We start from the raw sequence: 16256 nt of genomic DNA on the forward strand, positions 1-16256 counted from the left end.
TATTCGGGGCAGCCCAGAATTGCGACGTTAACCTTTGACCCATTTTTTACTGCTGTTAGCAGCCCAGAACTTAGACGTCCGCTGGTTGGATTGATTGCAACATGTATGTGGATTTCATGGTTTTCCCAAAGTGGGGTTTCTGAGAGCAACGTCTCCTGTAGGAGTACTATGTCCCATTTATTCAGATGACTTTGATCATTATTAATTAAATGCTTAAACCCTTGCGTGTTCCAGCTCACGAGGGATATTTTTGTCTATTCTTAATTCTGCGTACGGTAATTGCGACATACACATATGGCATTGTTTGGGTTACTTTTCGTGCCAATCTTAACATGGGCAGGAGGGTGGCCCTCAGATCTTACACACCCGTCTTTCACAGGTAAGACCGTTTTTTCCATTGTTTACAGAGTTAGAACAAACCCCAATTTGGAAAGCTCTTTATATTGCCAAATTAAGTTTTGGACAACTCTGGATTTAATCCAAAGCCTTACTGAGTTCAGGGACCCCTTTATTGCAAACTCGACCAATGGAAAATCTGAGGACACAATATCCTCTAATTGTGGAATTTCAGAGAATATAGCCATCATGGCTAACCTATTCAAATCGTATTGTGTAGTCGGGGGAGGCTTACAGGCTAGTACCAAAGAGTAAGGCGCAGGAAGTTTTCTGTTAACATTTGTTGCCTTTCTAGCAGCCCCATTAGGCAAGCTTGTATTTGGGATTGGTTGATTTAATGGTAGATTCTGTCATCGCCTTACCAACAGCGGTTTCGATCAAAGTAATAATGGAGCTTGTTATATTATTCTGCTGCCCTTCAGTTACCAAGCCAGTTGGTGACTGGTATTTTTAAGGCTTCCTGTACAGAATCAGGAGGCGGGCCTAACCACTGTTTTCCTCTTTCTGCACAACCAGATTTACTTGCTACACCCCCTCTTTCGCAGCTTCTTTCGGGTACATATTTCCCAGCCAACACTTTTTTTATTAGCCATAGTGTTCTAACTGTAAAGAGCCGGACACTTTCTCAGCAGTGTTGGTTGTATGGGGAACAACCACAGGGGGATTACGAGCCTCCAACATCTATGCATCAACTGCCTTCCTAATTTCAGCTTTTTGGGCCGTTAGATGGATATCATTTTTCTCTTTTTCCAGAGAGATGGGAGGTCTATGGCCTTCTCTGGGGCTCTGTTGCTCTTGGCTAGGCCCATTCCCCTGCTCAACTTTCTCAGCATTCAATACTTCCATTAGCTCTTCCAGTGGAGCATAATCCATTGTCTGAACTGGGCTAACCTTAAGGGTATCCAGCCTTTTAGACTGAGCCGGTTGATTGTATTTTTCTTTAATTGCTTGCGTAGTTAAGGTATTTCTTTTGGGCAGGGAGATGGTTTTAAAAAAATGTTTCACTGATGCCTTACCAGTACTATTTAAGGCTATTTCTTTTAATTTCATCTTAATTTTTGCCCCCGGGAGATCTACTACCTGAGGTTTCGCTTGTACCGTTTTGTCACTTGATTTAATTTTGTTTTGCCCCGCTAGTTCAGAGTTCCCTTCTGAGGCATCTGTTGGTTACATAGACCTATCATAAATGATCTCTGGAAAACAGGGCAATAGTGGTAGGATAACATCAGATGGCTTTAAAGAATTACAATTATTACACAAATGACGGGGCCCCACAGTAGTTTCGTTTTGGGTGGCTGGTAGAGCAACACCTGTCTGACTCTTATCAATCTTGGCTTTGTTGCTGTTAATGACCTCATCTCTTTCACTTAACCATTGGGGTATTTTTTTCCCATTTTCCATCCAGTGCAGTTAATTTACATTCACATTGTCTCAACATTTTAAATAAAGCATGCATTGTTCCATTATTGAGTGCAAGGTTATGTTCAACATATTGTTCTGTTGGTGACAGGAAACCGATTTATTTGTGCTATGGTTAAGCATTAGAACATTAATAGCAGATGAAGACATATTTATTGGAGAGTGGGGCACATTTATAAAGAGATTCCTCGCAACTTTGTTCACTGTCAGAAAACATTAAAGGGGAAATAGAGATTTTCTGACATCAGGCTGTAAGAGAACACCGAATCGTATGGATCTAAGTCGATGATCGTTATGTCCGTTTTACTTGTTGATTTCTTTCAGGTGACTTAGAAGTCGGACAAGTGGTAGGCAGAGATTTCATGATGGCAGTATCTGTTGGGGAATGGTCAATGGGGAGGATCTTATCACCAACAGCCCTAGAGTGATCAATTATCTCCTCCTCAACAGGAACTGGAGTACTATTTATACAAGGCTCCGTAGCGTGTATATCAGGCTCCAGTTTCTGGTCGATCAACCTCCAGGGTGTAGCTGTTTCTGCTCTAAAGGCAGATAGAGACCCATAGCAAAATTGCCGAATATCAGCGTTTCCCAGTACCCATTCTTGGTTAAACCCCATCTATGGGTAGCCATCGGGTCTTTTTCCCTACGTACAGGGCTTTTAACAGGTAAAACTTTCTGGGCACAGAGAATCATGTGTCCCTCTTTCACACTTAAATAGTGGGTGCAGTAGGTACATTTTGTGGTTTGTCACCAATCGCACTTTGCAAAAACTTACCACTTACATCCACGTAAAATAAAAGATCTTACATGTAATGTTGAAAATATAGAGCCCTGCGCCGCACACCGTGAACAGTAAACAGTACTAGATGTACTTGCCGGTGCACGCGCAGGTGCGCTGGATTATGGGTATTTAAAGGGGTCTTGTGGACCAACACGGGTCCAGGGGGCGGAGCCACAATCCTAGGAACACCTTAAAATAATAAAAACAAATGAAACACTAGAAGGGCGAAGTCGAAAAAAATGAGGCTTGAGGAAGAGCACACAGTCACCTTTGTTTTGTTCTTCAAGGAGCCCAGACCAAACGGTGTTGCAGAGAAAACCGTCCTCCAGGTGAAATTTCTATCATCCAGCATCAAACGCTCCAGCCGTGAAAACTGCTCACAAAATCTAACAGAGCAGCGTAGCAGCCCCACAGTAAACAGTACTTGATGTACTTGCCGGTGCGCCAGATCAATGCATGTCAGCAGTCCAGTTTCACCATTTTCTCCCCCTTTTTTGGTCCACATGGTTTTGGTCCAGGGGACTCATGCAGGACACCCAGCTCCAGAAGCACTGGTGAATAAAGGAAGTGTGCTCTCTGACTGGGTTTGCGTTTCAATGCGTGTTAGTACGGACTGCTTGTAAAACAGTGAAAACTAATGCTGCTTCAAAGGCAGGCTGCACGAAATCCCAGGGGATTTATGCTCGGGGAAAGGAAAACAATCCTGGCAAACTTTCTTTCATGCCTCATTTATGATGCTGTAAGTAGAACTGAATAATCTGCTTCAAATGCGGGAAGTAGTCCACACGGCTGTAGAAACCCCGCTACTGGCTTCTCCATATACCAAGATTTCACCTTCTCTGGGCTGTTAGTTATCGTGATCTGGTAGTCATCCTATGCTCCTCTGTACCCCCATTCCTGAGGTTCCGCCTTACCCATCCCTGCGCACAGTCCGAGGCATAGGCCTAGGAGGTTGCATGAAAGTCCAGCCTGTGTGTTCCTTGTCTCCTCCATCCTCTGTGCTTCCTCTCGACAGTCCGCCATCTGTCCAATTTCCTAGGGCCCTGAGGGTTCTCCCTCGCCCATTTCGGGTAGTCTCCGCGCTCCTGTGAAATGCCCAGAAACGGCTCCCCCTCACATGTCATAATTATTCGCTGAGCCCCCTCCCACATGAAGAACAGTCCAAAAGGGAAGGTCCACTTATAGTCAATCTGTTTATCCTTGAGATGTTTGACCACTGGCCCCATCTGTCTTCTCTCAGGAGAGTCACTTGTGCGAGATCCTGATATAGTTGGACCTTGTGACCGCGACTCGGACAGAGACGTGCTTTTCTCATAATATGTTCTTTTTTTATAAAGCTTGTCATAGCCACCAAGACGTCCCGGGGTCTTGCTCCTGGTTCCGGTAGTCGCTTCGGGCCCACCCTGTGTATACGATCTATTCCTACCTGGGGATCGGGCTCCACGCCCAGAACGTCCGCAAATAGCTGAGAAACAGATTCCCCAAAGTCACCACCTGCAACAGACTCCGGCATATTTTAAATACGTATATTTGAGCGTCGGGACCGGTTTTCTAGATCTTCACATTGGAGCTCGAGATTGTGTGCTGCTCTTGCCAGCTGCTCCAAGGCCTTATCAGATTTTTGCTTCATCTTCAATTCGCTGGACCGTTCTTTCAAGGCCATCCGTCCTCTCCTCGACCTTGGCCAAATCTGCATGCACCTCCTGCAATGACTGTTGCATATCCTCCCTCAGGGTGTGAAACTGCTCCAGCACCGACGCCAAGAACTGGTCCTGCAGGTCTTTGAAGCAGGATTGAATGTCTTTTTTAGTGATGATCTCCTCCACCATTTTCTGCCCCTCGTGGTCCGACACGGACTCAGGCTCTCTATTCATTGGGCTTGCGGTCCACGCACTTCAAAGCTCCTCAGCATCTTATGCTGTCTCTGTTGTGGGGGGGGGGGAAATGCGATTGCTGCGTGGGTCTTGGTCTTGTCTTAGACATTGTGGCTTAAATCCTCCTCTGCATCCAGTGTGGCTTATTTGTGGTAGCACCAAAGTGTGTTAAAGGGCACCAATGGGGAGTTACCCCCCCGGAATTCCGCAGAGTCCCTCGAGTGCTAGAGACTCCCTGTTACAACAGTGGCGTGTTGGAGGCCCCGCTTGACTTCTCCCTCCTTGCAGACGTGGAGGTCCCAAGCAGATCGTAATGTTGGGGGCACCGCTTCACCAGGCCCTCCCCGTCACTATGGTCCCAATGGGAGAGGGGAGGGGTCCGCTCCCGGTGGCTGTTTCCCCGGAGCCTCTGCCAATGCCACACCCAAGCGCTGGTCTCCCCACGCAAGTTCAATCTCCTTCTTTGTGGGGGGGGGTGGGACACGAGATTTATGTTAGTGCTGGTGGCATTCAGGGCGCTGAGGTGCAACCAACCATTGCCAGGCACGCTCTCCCCTCAGCCCCGCACTTGCCTGCAGGATGCCGGCTTGCTGCTGCTGTCACGGGAGGGGGGGGGGAGCGGCCCGACTCCTGTCGGGTCCGCCACTGCAAAATGCCGGGCGCCCCTCCGCCGAGTCTGCGGCCGCACAGTCGCTGCCCTCCTCCACCTTCGCCCCGGGGCCGGGCCTCACCTGCCCCCCAAGCATTTTCTCCCTCTCCTCTCCGGCAAGGGAGGAGGGGCTGCCTGATATCTACCAGACCACCTCCGCGGCCGTAGCTCCTCACCAGTGATTTCCCCGCAGGGGGTGGGGGGGCCGACTCCAGCCAGACCCCCGCTCCGAGTTCCTCAATCCCGCAGCTGCCTCTTGGTACGCGGCCACTGTGTCGCTGCTCCTCTCTGCCTCCGCTCTCGGGCCTGCCCACTACTCGGCCCGCCAAGGCCGGGACGCAGCTCGGCTTCACTCGCAGCCCCTCGGTCAGGATGCCGGCGGGTGCGTGGGGGGGGTGGGCGCCCAGCACAGCGCTCTCCCCAGGGGCACCGGACTCCAGTCACTGACGCCCCAGATCAATCGCTACCGTACATTTGCTTCAGCCCGGCAGGGAGAGAGCTCACGTGCGTCCTCTCATGCACAACGCCATCTTGGAATCCTTAAAAAACATAAATACAAAATTTGGAAATGGCAGTGGTTTCAGAAGTCTATGAATATCCAAAAATGGATCTCATGTTTCCTAATCAAGCTATCGCTGTTACGTTCTTAGATGATTAGTGGGAAAGCCTGTTCAACTGAATTGATGTGTTACCAGTCTGAATAGTGTATATAATGCTCAAACTACTATTGAACCATTTCTCATAAATTTTAGGGTATGTGAATTTAGGCAGTAGGAGATGTAATGGTTTGATGCAGTTTCTCACAGTTTTGGTCAAGTGAATAATCTGGAAAGAGGATCCCTGGGTTATCTCAAATTGAGGGATGCCTTCATTAGAAAACCTTGTCCTCGTAGCCCCTACTGCCCATGAATGATTGTTTACAAGAAGATGCATGTGGCAATTTTTTCTAATCCTATTTTGAGGTAGAAGTGCTCAAAAAGCTGGCCCACCACTTGCAATGAACTTTTCGTGCATTTTTTGATTGCAGTTTAACAAAATGGCTAGTCTTATGTATTCGTACTATAGAAGGTGGCCTACATAAGCCACATGAATAAAGCACCCTTCTGGTCGTGATCTTGTACCCGTGCATGTGAAAATTGACTTTGTGCATTTCGTTAAATGTAAAGGTTTGACATGCCGATTGACACTACCACTGCCCTATGAATATTGACAATTTCCTAATGGATAATGCCAATTGTGACTAAAATAGAATGGTGGCAGTGCATATTATGCGTTCAACAGCATGCACTATGGTTGGTGAACAAGTTGGCTCACAATTTCCCCTCAATATGCGGTTGTGGTTCATAGGAAATTTTCTTCCATTGGGTAATTGCCCCTTAATTCTTTTTTAAATGTCTACTTGAGTTCCATTGCTTTATATATTTAATTTACCATAGTTGTAGGCAACCTTATCCCTCCAGATATTTAAACCTCAGCAGCTCCCATCAGCCCTCGTCAGTATAGTAATTGGTAGGACGTAGTGAGAGGTGTTGGCCAAAACATCTTTAGAGCTGCATGCTGCAAACCTGTAACTTTAAAGTTGGTGAAAATGCTATCAACATCCCACCACTATTACACACATTTGATAATTAAATTGGTATGGCGTGATCTGCATTTTCAGAGGCTTATGCTCAACAGATCACCCTGATTGTTGCTCTCAGCTTTTTTACTCTTTTCTTCTTTGCAGGTAATGAGCATGGTGTCGGGATTTGCACCCCTGATTTCTGCAGGCATCTTTTCAGCAACACTTTCCTCTGCATTAGCATCTTTAGTGAGTGCCCCCAAGGTCTTCCAGGTATGTTTACCACAAACACTGTTCTTTCTATTTATCATTGTTGCTGTCTTTCAAATGTGTATGCTCTTCATTTAATAATAAAACTGAGTAGATCACCAAAAATAACAAGATATTGTTTGTCTTCTGGTGGGCATAAGCATAGTTGAATGTACAACATTGTATTAAGTGCATACAGTCCGCTGCAGAGACTGGTTTGTGTTCAATATTGATGAGCAGTTTTATCTTTAGAGGTTTACAAGTTTATAATACTTTATTTTGGGGGTGAGGGGTGATAGGCAGAATCCAGTGCAGTTCCCTTAGGGAGCACTACACCAGATTAGGACTAAAGGTGAGAGCAATAAATCCCCTTTGATATCAGTCTGTACCACAAAGATTTAGTTGGTAGCTGTGGCTGAGCAGTAAGACCTATCTCAAGAGGGAGATGAGCAATATTCAGGGTTTACACAATAGGCAGTACAGTACTATGGAGCAAGGAAACACTGACCAAAGCTTTGTATCAAAAAGAGAATATATTTATTCTATACACAACTAGTTTCAACACATATATCACAGTTGATAAAGTAAGTTTAAGTTTTAGTCAAGGGAAAGCATATACAACTCTCTATTCAATTGTAGAGAAGTTTGCGGTAGAGTGAAAACTGAGCAAAACGGCACAGTGAAAACAAACTACAAATGGCACTCTAGCAATTCAACGAAAGGGAGGGAAAGCACAAGTTAAACCAAAATATCTTCAGACACCCCCTATCAACACATCCCTGAAGTTGTGTGAACCAGTAATGCACAGTGACACTTTAGCCAAAAGATAAGTGAATGAAAACTGAGCAAAATGGCACTCCACAAGTTAAAACAGTAGGAAGGAAGAGGGGTTTAGAAAATTTAGGTGCATCAACCCATTTCTCATTGAAAACCAATCTAGTGAGAGCAAATCTAACAAATCAGCCAGAGTCAGTAGGCCTGAGCCAGTTAGGAGAATTCTCCCTAACAAGGGGTTGTGCAATTGGCCTTCAGAAGAGCGAGAATAAACATGACATTTTTGTTGCACTGTTTACCCACCATGCAGTGATAACCTGGAATAATTAAAAAAAAAAAACTTTATTTGTTTTTTATACAACATTTAACCAACAAAAAACAACCAACTTTACATGCAATACTGCACACTATGACTGTAGTGTCTTGCAGCTTCATTTTCTTGGCGCATGTTTCAGTTTATCATGCCTCTTATCTTTGTCTCTGGTGGGTATCCAAGTGTCTCTTCCTAGAGGAGGGTTCTGAGCCCAGGTTTGCTGTCCCCTGCTTCTCGACAGGTCTCCGCTAAAGGTGTGTGCTCACTTTTCCCTGACATTCGTGTCCGTGTTCCCTTGTTCACGACTGTTAGGGAGAATTCTCAAAAATGTGCTAATTTCCTTCACCTTAGAGACCCCCAGCAACGTAGCTGGATTTTGAGGACTTGATTTGTTTAACTGGAGTGTGTGACCCTTTTTTTTTTACCACTCATCTATTTTGATGTGTTTTTTTACTCTTGTGTTCTTTGATTATGAAGTTTTAGACAACTCCATAGGCATCATCTTTACATGTGTCACACAGCACCTTCAGTGCAGTGACACAGGGAAGCCTTTCAGGCTGTCCCAATGTTTAAATACCTTCTCTGGGATAAACTACTGTTTCCAAGAGAATGTAAAGTGAAATTGACTTTACTAGTCTTTTCAAATTGCTAGACCCAGCACACCCTATCTTACAATAGAGTGCAGGAGGGCATACTTAGTATCCCCTACGTCTAGATACTCATGTAGCAGTCAAATGCTACCCTGTCCTCTCGAAATTGCTGGTGGCAGTGGTTTTACAACAAACTACCATGATTTTTCCCGACCGCGAACACCGGTAGCGTTAAATCGCGGGAGCCATGTTTTTCAAGATGGCCTCTGAGCCCCCTTTGTTAAACAGGTCCCGGTGTTTTTTGTTGCCATTTCTTTTTGGGAAGGTCCTTCTAGGTTTGGTCCCTTTGGTTCATCGCCTTTGGCGGGCTTCAGGACTGAAGACCGCCTCTGCCGCCCGAGTGTCTGGGGTGGGCAGGAATTGAGGGAGGTGCCCGAAACTCCCTGTTCTTGGTCTCCTCGGAGACCCAAATGCACGCTGGCATTATTGTCGGACTGACTGTCCGGCAAGGACAGCCACCCTGCTGGGCGAGTGGCAGCTAGGCTGGAATGAATAGGAGGAAACTGGATAAAAGGCAAGTCTCTTGGTTTGGAAGGCAGTCTCGACCACTGGAACGAAAGAACGGAAGACTAGCTTGAAGAGGACGGCTGCTGCAACTCCTGGACCGTTGGTTTGCCCGGTGAAGCCCTGCTGCAGGTCCTGCTGGTTGTATTTTCCTCAGAGTACTGCAGGAAACCGAATAACCAAAGAGAGGGACACCAGTTTGTGTGCTTGTCCCCAGCTACCGGAATTGAAGATTTGCCAAGTGCCAGCTTTTAGACCAGTCCAAGTGCAGGAGTCCCCCAACGTCCTCCCGCTTGTCCCCACGACTGAGGCTCAGGAACAGCGAGATCTGCAGCAACTGAACAGGAACAGAAGTCTTCAGCTGCATCGTTTTCTTCATTGAAAGGTACTATTTCTCTTTCTCAGAGCGTAGCGGGTGAGAGCAGCTTGCCGGCGGCCCAGCTGCTGATTTGACCCTTCCGATCCTCGGGGTCCTGTGAAGGATATTTTATTTTTGTAAAAACTGTTTTTTTTATTGCGCTCCGTGTGCATTGTTTGCTTGTTTTCACCCACCCTTTGCAGCTACTTCCTGGTCCCCTCCTCTCTCCCGCCGCCCTGCCCTCCCACCACCCCCACCCCTCCACACCCCCTACTGGGTGCTTCATCTCATCTTGTCACCCTCCTGGGCAGCCCCCTGCCCAGCAGCCCCCGCGGCTAAGGGCCCCTCAGGCAAAGGGAAGCTCCTGTGTCTCTGCAGGTGTGCGAAGGGTCGCCAGGCGCCAGCCCTCTCCCTACGACCTCCTGCTCACCCCTCCTTCCGCTCACTAGCTGTTACCTCTGCTGTTCTACCTGCAAAAATCCACCTGCCTTTTTTACTACATTGTGAAACCCAGGCCTTTTTCTACCTCTTTAGGATTCTCAAACATACGTTTGTCTTCTTTCCTGTCGTAGAATGTCCGGTGCCTTTCTTACGCTCGCCCCCTAAGTGCTGTCATCTTGTCCCACTCGCCTACGTACTTGTCTCTCTCTGTCTTGTCTCTCTCTGGCTTGTCTGTCTACCCCTTCGACCCTCCTCCTCTCCCACCTACTCTATGGTGCTCTGTCTCCCCTATCTTTTCAAACTGTTTCTCTATTGACTATCCTGCTCTCCTCACTAAGTCTGGTAGGAAAAAGTTTAAAAAGGACATCCTGGTCTCCAACCCAGGCCTCCCTATCGCTGACACCTACATCGGTGCCTCCTCCAAGGAAACTCTTACCGACATCCTCTTTGTCGTTCCTTCACCACATATATTGACCCCTCATATGGTCTCTGTTCTCTCTCCTTTCTCCTCTTCTCCCATTAATGGTGGTACCCGTTGGGATGCCCTCCTGGCCTCCTTCCTATCCTCTAAGGTCATCATTAAGGTCTACTCTAATGGGACTGTCTTGGTCCAAGGCCCTCAGGCCCACCTTCATCTCTTTGATAGTTGCTTTCCACGCCTCATCAACTTCCTTTCTTCTCCTGCTGTCCCCTCCCCCCCTTTCCTTGGCTACCTTGACTTCCCCCTCCCTCTCTGCCCCCCCTCGGGCGCTCTCGAAACTTCGCAGGGCGTACCTCTGAATTGTACCCCTCCCCGGAAGTCCTTCAAGGATGGCAACCTTCTCCACATTGCCACTCTTAACTCCCGCTCCGCTGTCAAACACTCCTCTGATATCTGCCGCCTTCTTGAAGAACTTGACCTTGATGTCCTCGGTCTCACTGAAACATGGTTTACGGCCAGCTCTGTCACCAGCTTTGACACACTCCTACCTGATGGCTACAAGATCCTCTCTACGCCCAGGCCCAACCGCTCTGGTGGTGGCTTTGCACTTAACTTCCCTGAGTGGACTCCTGCCTATGTCATTCCTACGCAGGCCTACTCCTCTTTTGAATGCCTCTTCTGCAGGCTCGCTCTCTCGCCTAGCCATCCCCTTACTGTGGCTACTATCTGTTGGCCACCTGGTTAGATTTCTTGCTTCTCCAGCATGGGGTCTGGCATGGATTCACATGCTCATGAATATTCCCCGTCGTCAGGCTGGGAATCCTCGGTAAAGAAAAAAACCAGTATCAGTTTCGTTTCTGATCTGTCTTTCGTAGTAACAACCAATCACTGGTCTCTGCGTCCTACTGACCACAGCCAATGACTGCCCTCTACCTAAGCACCGCCTCTGGCAGCCATCTTCAGATTTTTACCGCACGTTCATGTGTTGGGATCCTCGTGCTATTGCTCTCGAGCGTTAGTGCTATTTTTTTCACGTTTTTTCTCAAAAACTTCGTTTTTTCGGTCAAAAGAGCCTCAAGCTCCACTGACTCTCCATCCGATCAACGGGGACCCGTGTCGGATTCGTCTGCGCCCCTCAAGGGTGAAGATTTCGTCGAGCTACGCTTTTGGAGGACTCCAGAAGTTTCTCAGGCCCGGACATGGCCCAGGAGAAGGGAAGCTCGATGCCCGGAAAGCTGTTCAGGATCTGCCCTGGATGCCAGCTGCAGAACGTCTTTAAGGAGGACGAACACTCCTGTTGTCTCTACTGCTTACATGAGGACAAGACGCACGTGGAAAAGGACTGTGCGTTTTGCGGCAATATGTCGGAACGGACCATGAAGGACCGCCACCAACGTCTCGCCAACTGGCTGGAAGGGAAGAGCCCGTCAGGCGAGAAGAGGAAGAAATCCGAACGGTCTTCTAAGACCTTTGAGGACGCCCCGGCGACGGGGGTCCAACATAAGGCCAAGCACCGCGAGTCCGCTGGCACCGGGAGCACCGGGAGCGCCGAACGGTCGGGCTCTACTGGCGCCAGGCAGGGCACACCCTCCCCGGCACCTTCAGCCACGAGCCAACGCTCTGGGTCGGGTAAGAGGAAGGGCGAGCACCCGGCGAAGCTCCTGGAGAGGCCCCGGTCGAGCTCGAAGGCCCCCTCGGAGGGGGAGCGAGGCAGTATCCCCTCCCCACCCCCCCCCCCTCAAGGATAAGGTGGTGAGCGCACCTAAGGTGGTGAAGGCCTTAATCCATCCGGCCAAGCCCTCTATCGATACTGTCGCGGCGGCCCTGGCTCAGCCTGTGGAGGCTACACCAGTGGTGGCGACCTCGGGGCTCAGTCTCCCTGCCACCTCGGAGGGAGTCCTCTTTTGTGCCCATCGATAGGACCCCCGTGAAACCCCCGGCGGGGAAGAAAAAGGGGGGGGCAGGGCGTCGTTGTAGATTCGGCCTCAACCTCAGAGGAAGAGCTGATTGAGGTCTTAAGCCACGGCCTTGGCGTGGAAGAAGACCGGCCCGTCGGGATGGTTTCCGACGCAGGTGACGACGACATCGTCGAGGGTGCCGACGGGGCTCCTGATCGCCCGTCGGATTCCCCTCCGCCAGTGCCGCAAGACAACTCGGCGGCCATTTTGTTGGCTATACAGTCCTTATGTTCAGAGATAAGGACGAGACTACCGTTGCCGACGGAGGAACCTCTCCCGTCGGGGGATCCGGAACCGGGACCTTCTGGTGCTCCCCCGCCCAAGAAAAGGATTCACCCTCCACCTCCTTTTCAGCCGTCGCGCCCCGTCCAGTCCTCCTCCCCGTCCACCCGAGGGGATGATACGGGGACTGACACCGCAGCGACGGGTACGGACGACGAGGTATACGAGGATCTACCGTCGTCACCTCCCACCAGGGTTTCTCCGCCCGACGAGATTGGATCGTTCCACTCCATGATCGCCAGGGCATCCGAGCTTTTCCAACTCTGCCCTGAGGAGAAGAAAAGGGAAGGATTCCTTTATCAACGGCGCGAGGCCAAGAGGAAGACGGTCCTCGCGGTGCCTCTACTGGACGACATTTGGGAAGAGGGCCTCGCCCTCCTCAAGAACCCTTCCACGACGCCAGCTAGAAGAGACCGGTACGAGAAGAAGTACCGGGTCCCGGACGCGGCCCCCCTGTGCCTCTGGGCGCCGCCTACCCCGGACTCCGTCGTCTCCGCGGCGGCCAGGAAAAAAGCGCGGGGGGGGTGCGGCCTCCACATCGACTTCCCCACCGGACGGCGAGGGAAAGAAATTGGACGCTATGGGACGCAGGGTCATCTCGTCTGCAGCGACGACGATTGAAGCGGCCAACGCCTTGGCTATCGTGGCCCGCTACGACAGGGAGCTATGGTACAAACTGGCTCCCCTGCTGGACTTCCTACCGGACGACAAGAGGGCGGATGCCCTGGAGATCCTACAGGAAGGCGAGGTGGCGTCGGACCACGCCATCACTATTGCGACGGACATCGCCGACACTGGGTTTCGCCAGTTGGGCAACGGCGTGTGCCTTAGGCGGCGTGGATGGCTCAAGGCTACGGACTTCCGTCAAGACGTACAGACCAGAGTCCTGGACATGCCGTTCGATGGGTACAACCTGTTTGGGAAAACAGTGGACGATTCCCTTCAGGCCATTAAAGCGGACACTGAGACGGCCCGGGCCCTTGGGGTTCTGCAGCAACGACGGACGCCCTTTCGGAGCAGCGGAGGCAAGGGCGCCTCCAAAGGTTCCGGCGGCGGTTTCTCCACCTACCGTCAAGCGGCCCGCTCGTCGTCTCAGGAGGCCTACAGAGGACGAGGCAAGTCTGGCGGACCCCGCCGTCGTCGCCAAGGAGGTCAAGGCTGCAAAGCCTTGTCGAAACAGGATTGAACCGGCCGTGGGGTCGGGCCCCCACCGAAGCGCCCCGGTGGGAGGCCGGCTGGCGAGCTTCGTCAGCGTGTGGGAGTCCATCTCCACCGACCGTTGGGTGCTGGACGCCTTAGCCCGGGGCCACGCGCTCGATTTTCAAAGGAGGTGCCCGCGCGTCCCCCCCCTGGCCAGGAAAGAGCTTCACGTCCCTCAGCTTCTCCTGGAGGTAAAGGTGATGCTCAGGAAGGGCGTCATCGAACTCGTCCCAAAGAAGCTTCGTGGCTCCGGAGTTTACTCGAGATACTTCCTCGTGAAGAAGACGGGAGGATGGCGCCCCATCCTAGACCTGCGACGTCTGAACAAGTTCATCAAGGCGCAAAAGTTCCGGATGGTCACCCTCCAGCACGTCCTGGGGCAGCTGGAGGAAGGAGACTTTCTGTCGTCGTTGGATTTGGAGGATGCCTACTTCCACATTCCCATCCTAAAGGGGCACTGAAAATTCCTCAGGTTTGTGGTCCAAGGGCGTCACTACCAGTTCAAAGCCCTCCCCTTCGGACTACGGTCGGCACCCAGGGTATTTACCAAGTGCCTTGCACCGGTGGCGGCGCAACTGCGCCGCGAGGGGATCCACGACTACCCCTACCTGGACGACTGGCTCATCCGAGCCAAGACAAGGGAGCTCGCCGTGGACCACACGGCAAGGACTGTCCAACTTCTCACGGACCTGGGATTCTCCGTGAACTACGCCAAGTCCCACCTGGTACCCGCGCAAAACGCACTGTTTCTGGGAGCGAAGCTCGACACAGTGTCCCTTCTGGCCTCCCCGTCGGAGGAAAGGACCAGGTCCATCCTGGGCAAGGTACAGCGGATGTTAGTTTCCGACGCGGCCAAGGTGAGGTCCATCAAGTCCCTCCTCGGAATGATGTCTTCTTGCATCTACCTCATTCCCATGTGCAGGCTCCGGATGCGCCCGTTGCAGGAGTTCCTGGACGCGCACTGGATCCAAACGACGGGCGGCTTCGAGGAGAAGATCACACTCGACGAGAGTTTCCGCCGAGCGGTCCGGTGGTGGGGCACCCGCGCGCATCTGACGGCGGGCATGGACTTCCAGACCCCAGACCACCAGGAGACAGTGACCACGGATGCCTCCCTGGAAGGGTGGGGAGCGCACACCGAAAATCTGCACGCGAGAGGCCTCTGGCTCCCGACGGAGAAGTCCCTCCATATCAACGTCCTGGAGCTCCGTGCAGTGTTCTGGGCCCTCAGGTCCTTCCTTCCGTCCCTCAAGGGCAAGGAGGTGAGGATCTTCACCGACAACACCACCACCATGTTTTACATCAAGAAACAGGGCGGAACCAGGTCCCCAGCACTGTCCAAGGAGGCGCAGGACCTGTGGCATTGGGCAGTCGCCCAAAGGATGTTTCTGGTGCCGTTTCATCTGGCAGGGATAAAAAACACCATCGCCGACTCACTCAGCAGGGAGCTGCGCTCGTGCCACGAGTGGGAACTACGGCAGGATCTAGTGGATCGCCTCTTCCGACGGTGGGGCACACCCCAGATCGACCTGTTCGCGACGGCGACGAACTCCAAGTGCCGGAGGTTCGCCAGCAGGTTTCCCCAGGCGAGGAGCATGGGCGATGCTTTCTCGTTCCCCTGGGAGGGCCTGTTCCTCTACGCGTTCCCTCCTTTGCCACTTCTAATCCGGCTCGTCAACCAGCTCAAGAGGTCACGGTGCAGGATGATCCTCGTCGCACCTGCGTGGCCGAGGCAGATATGGTTCCCGGACCTTCTGGACTTGTCAGCGTCCCCGCCAATCAAGCTGCCGGTGGACGCGGATCTACTCTCCAGGGAAGGAGGCGCCATCCTCCACCACGACCCGAAATCGCTGAACTTGCAGGCCTGGCTCCTGCAGCGCTAGAGTTTGGAGGATACGACATACCGGCCGACTGCAGAGAGGTTCTTGCAAAGGCCAGGGCGTCCTTGACTCTTAAATGCTACGGACACAAATGGAAGAGGATCTCTGTCTGGTGCCACGCACAGAAGATTAACCCTCTATGGATTACGGCTCCCCAGGTACTGCCGTACCTGCTGACGCTGGCTAAAGCTGGACTGGCACACGCGTCCAAGATTCATCTTGCTGCGATCTCCCATTACACCAGAACCACGGGCCGGACGTCCGTGTGGTCTCATCGTCTGGTGAAAGAGTTCATGAAGGGACTGTTCAGATCGTTCCCGCCGGTGAAGGCGCCGGCCCCGGCGTGGGAGCTCAACGTGGTGCTGACCAAGCTCATGGGACCTCCGTTCGAGCCTCTGCACTTGGCCCCGTTGAAGTTTCTGTCGTGGAAAACAGCGTTTCTTGTGGCCATCACCTCCGCACGACGGGTGGGAGAGATCCAGGCCCTTTCCTGCAAGGCCCCGTACTTGACTTTTCACGACACGAGGGTAGTGCTCAGGACGC

The 16256-nt window shown here is 51.4% G+C and overlaps 1 protein-coding gene across 2 annotated transcripts in view; it reads left to right on the forward strand.

Moving 5' to 3' along the window:
• The window catches only part of SLC12A2 (solute carrier family 12 member 2), a 908845-nt gene that overhangs the window by 307872 nt on the left and 584717 nt on the right, over positions 1–16256 (forward strand). For both annotated transcript variants that reach the window (XM_069625621.1, XM_069625620.1), the window contains exon 11: positions 6849–6956. In XM_069625621.1, the coding sequence (XP_069481722.1) occupies positions 6849–6956 (108 nt within the window). The remainder of the gene's footprint in view (positions 1–6848; positions 6957–16256) is intronic.

The sequence above is a fragment of the Ambystoma mexicanum genome, chromosome 6p, assembly GCF_040938575.1.
Source record: "Ambystoma mexicanum isolate Mex_15411 chromosome 6p, UKY_AmexF1_1, whole genome shotgun sequence".
Taxonomy (NCBI): Eukaryota; Metazoa; Chordata; class Amphibia; order Caudata; family Ambystomatidae; genus Ambystoma; species Ambystoma mexicanum.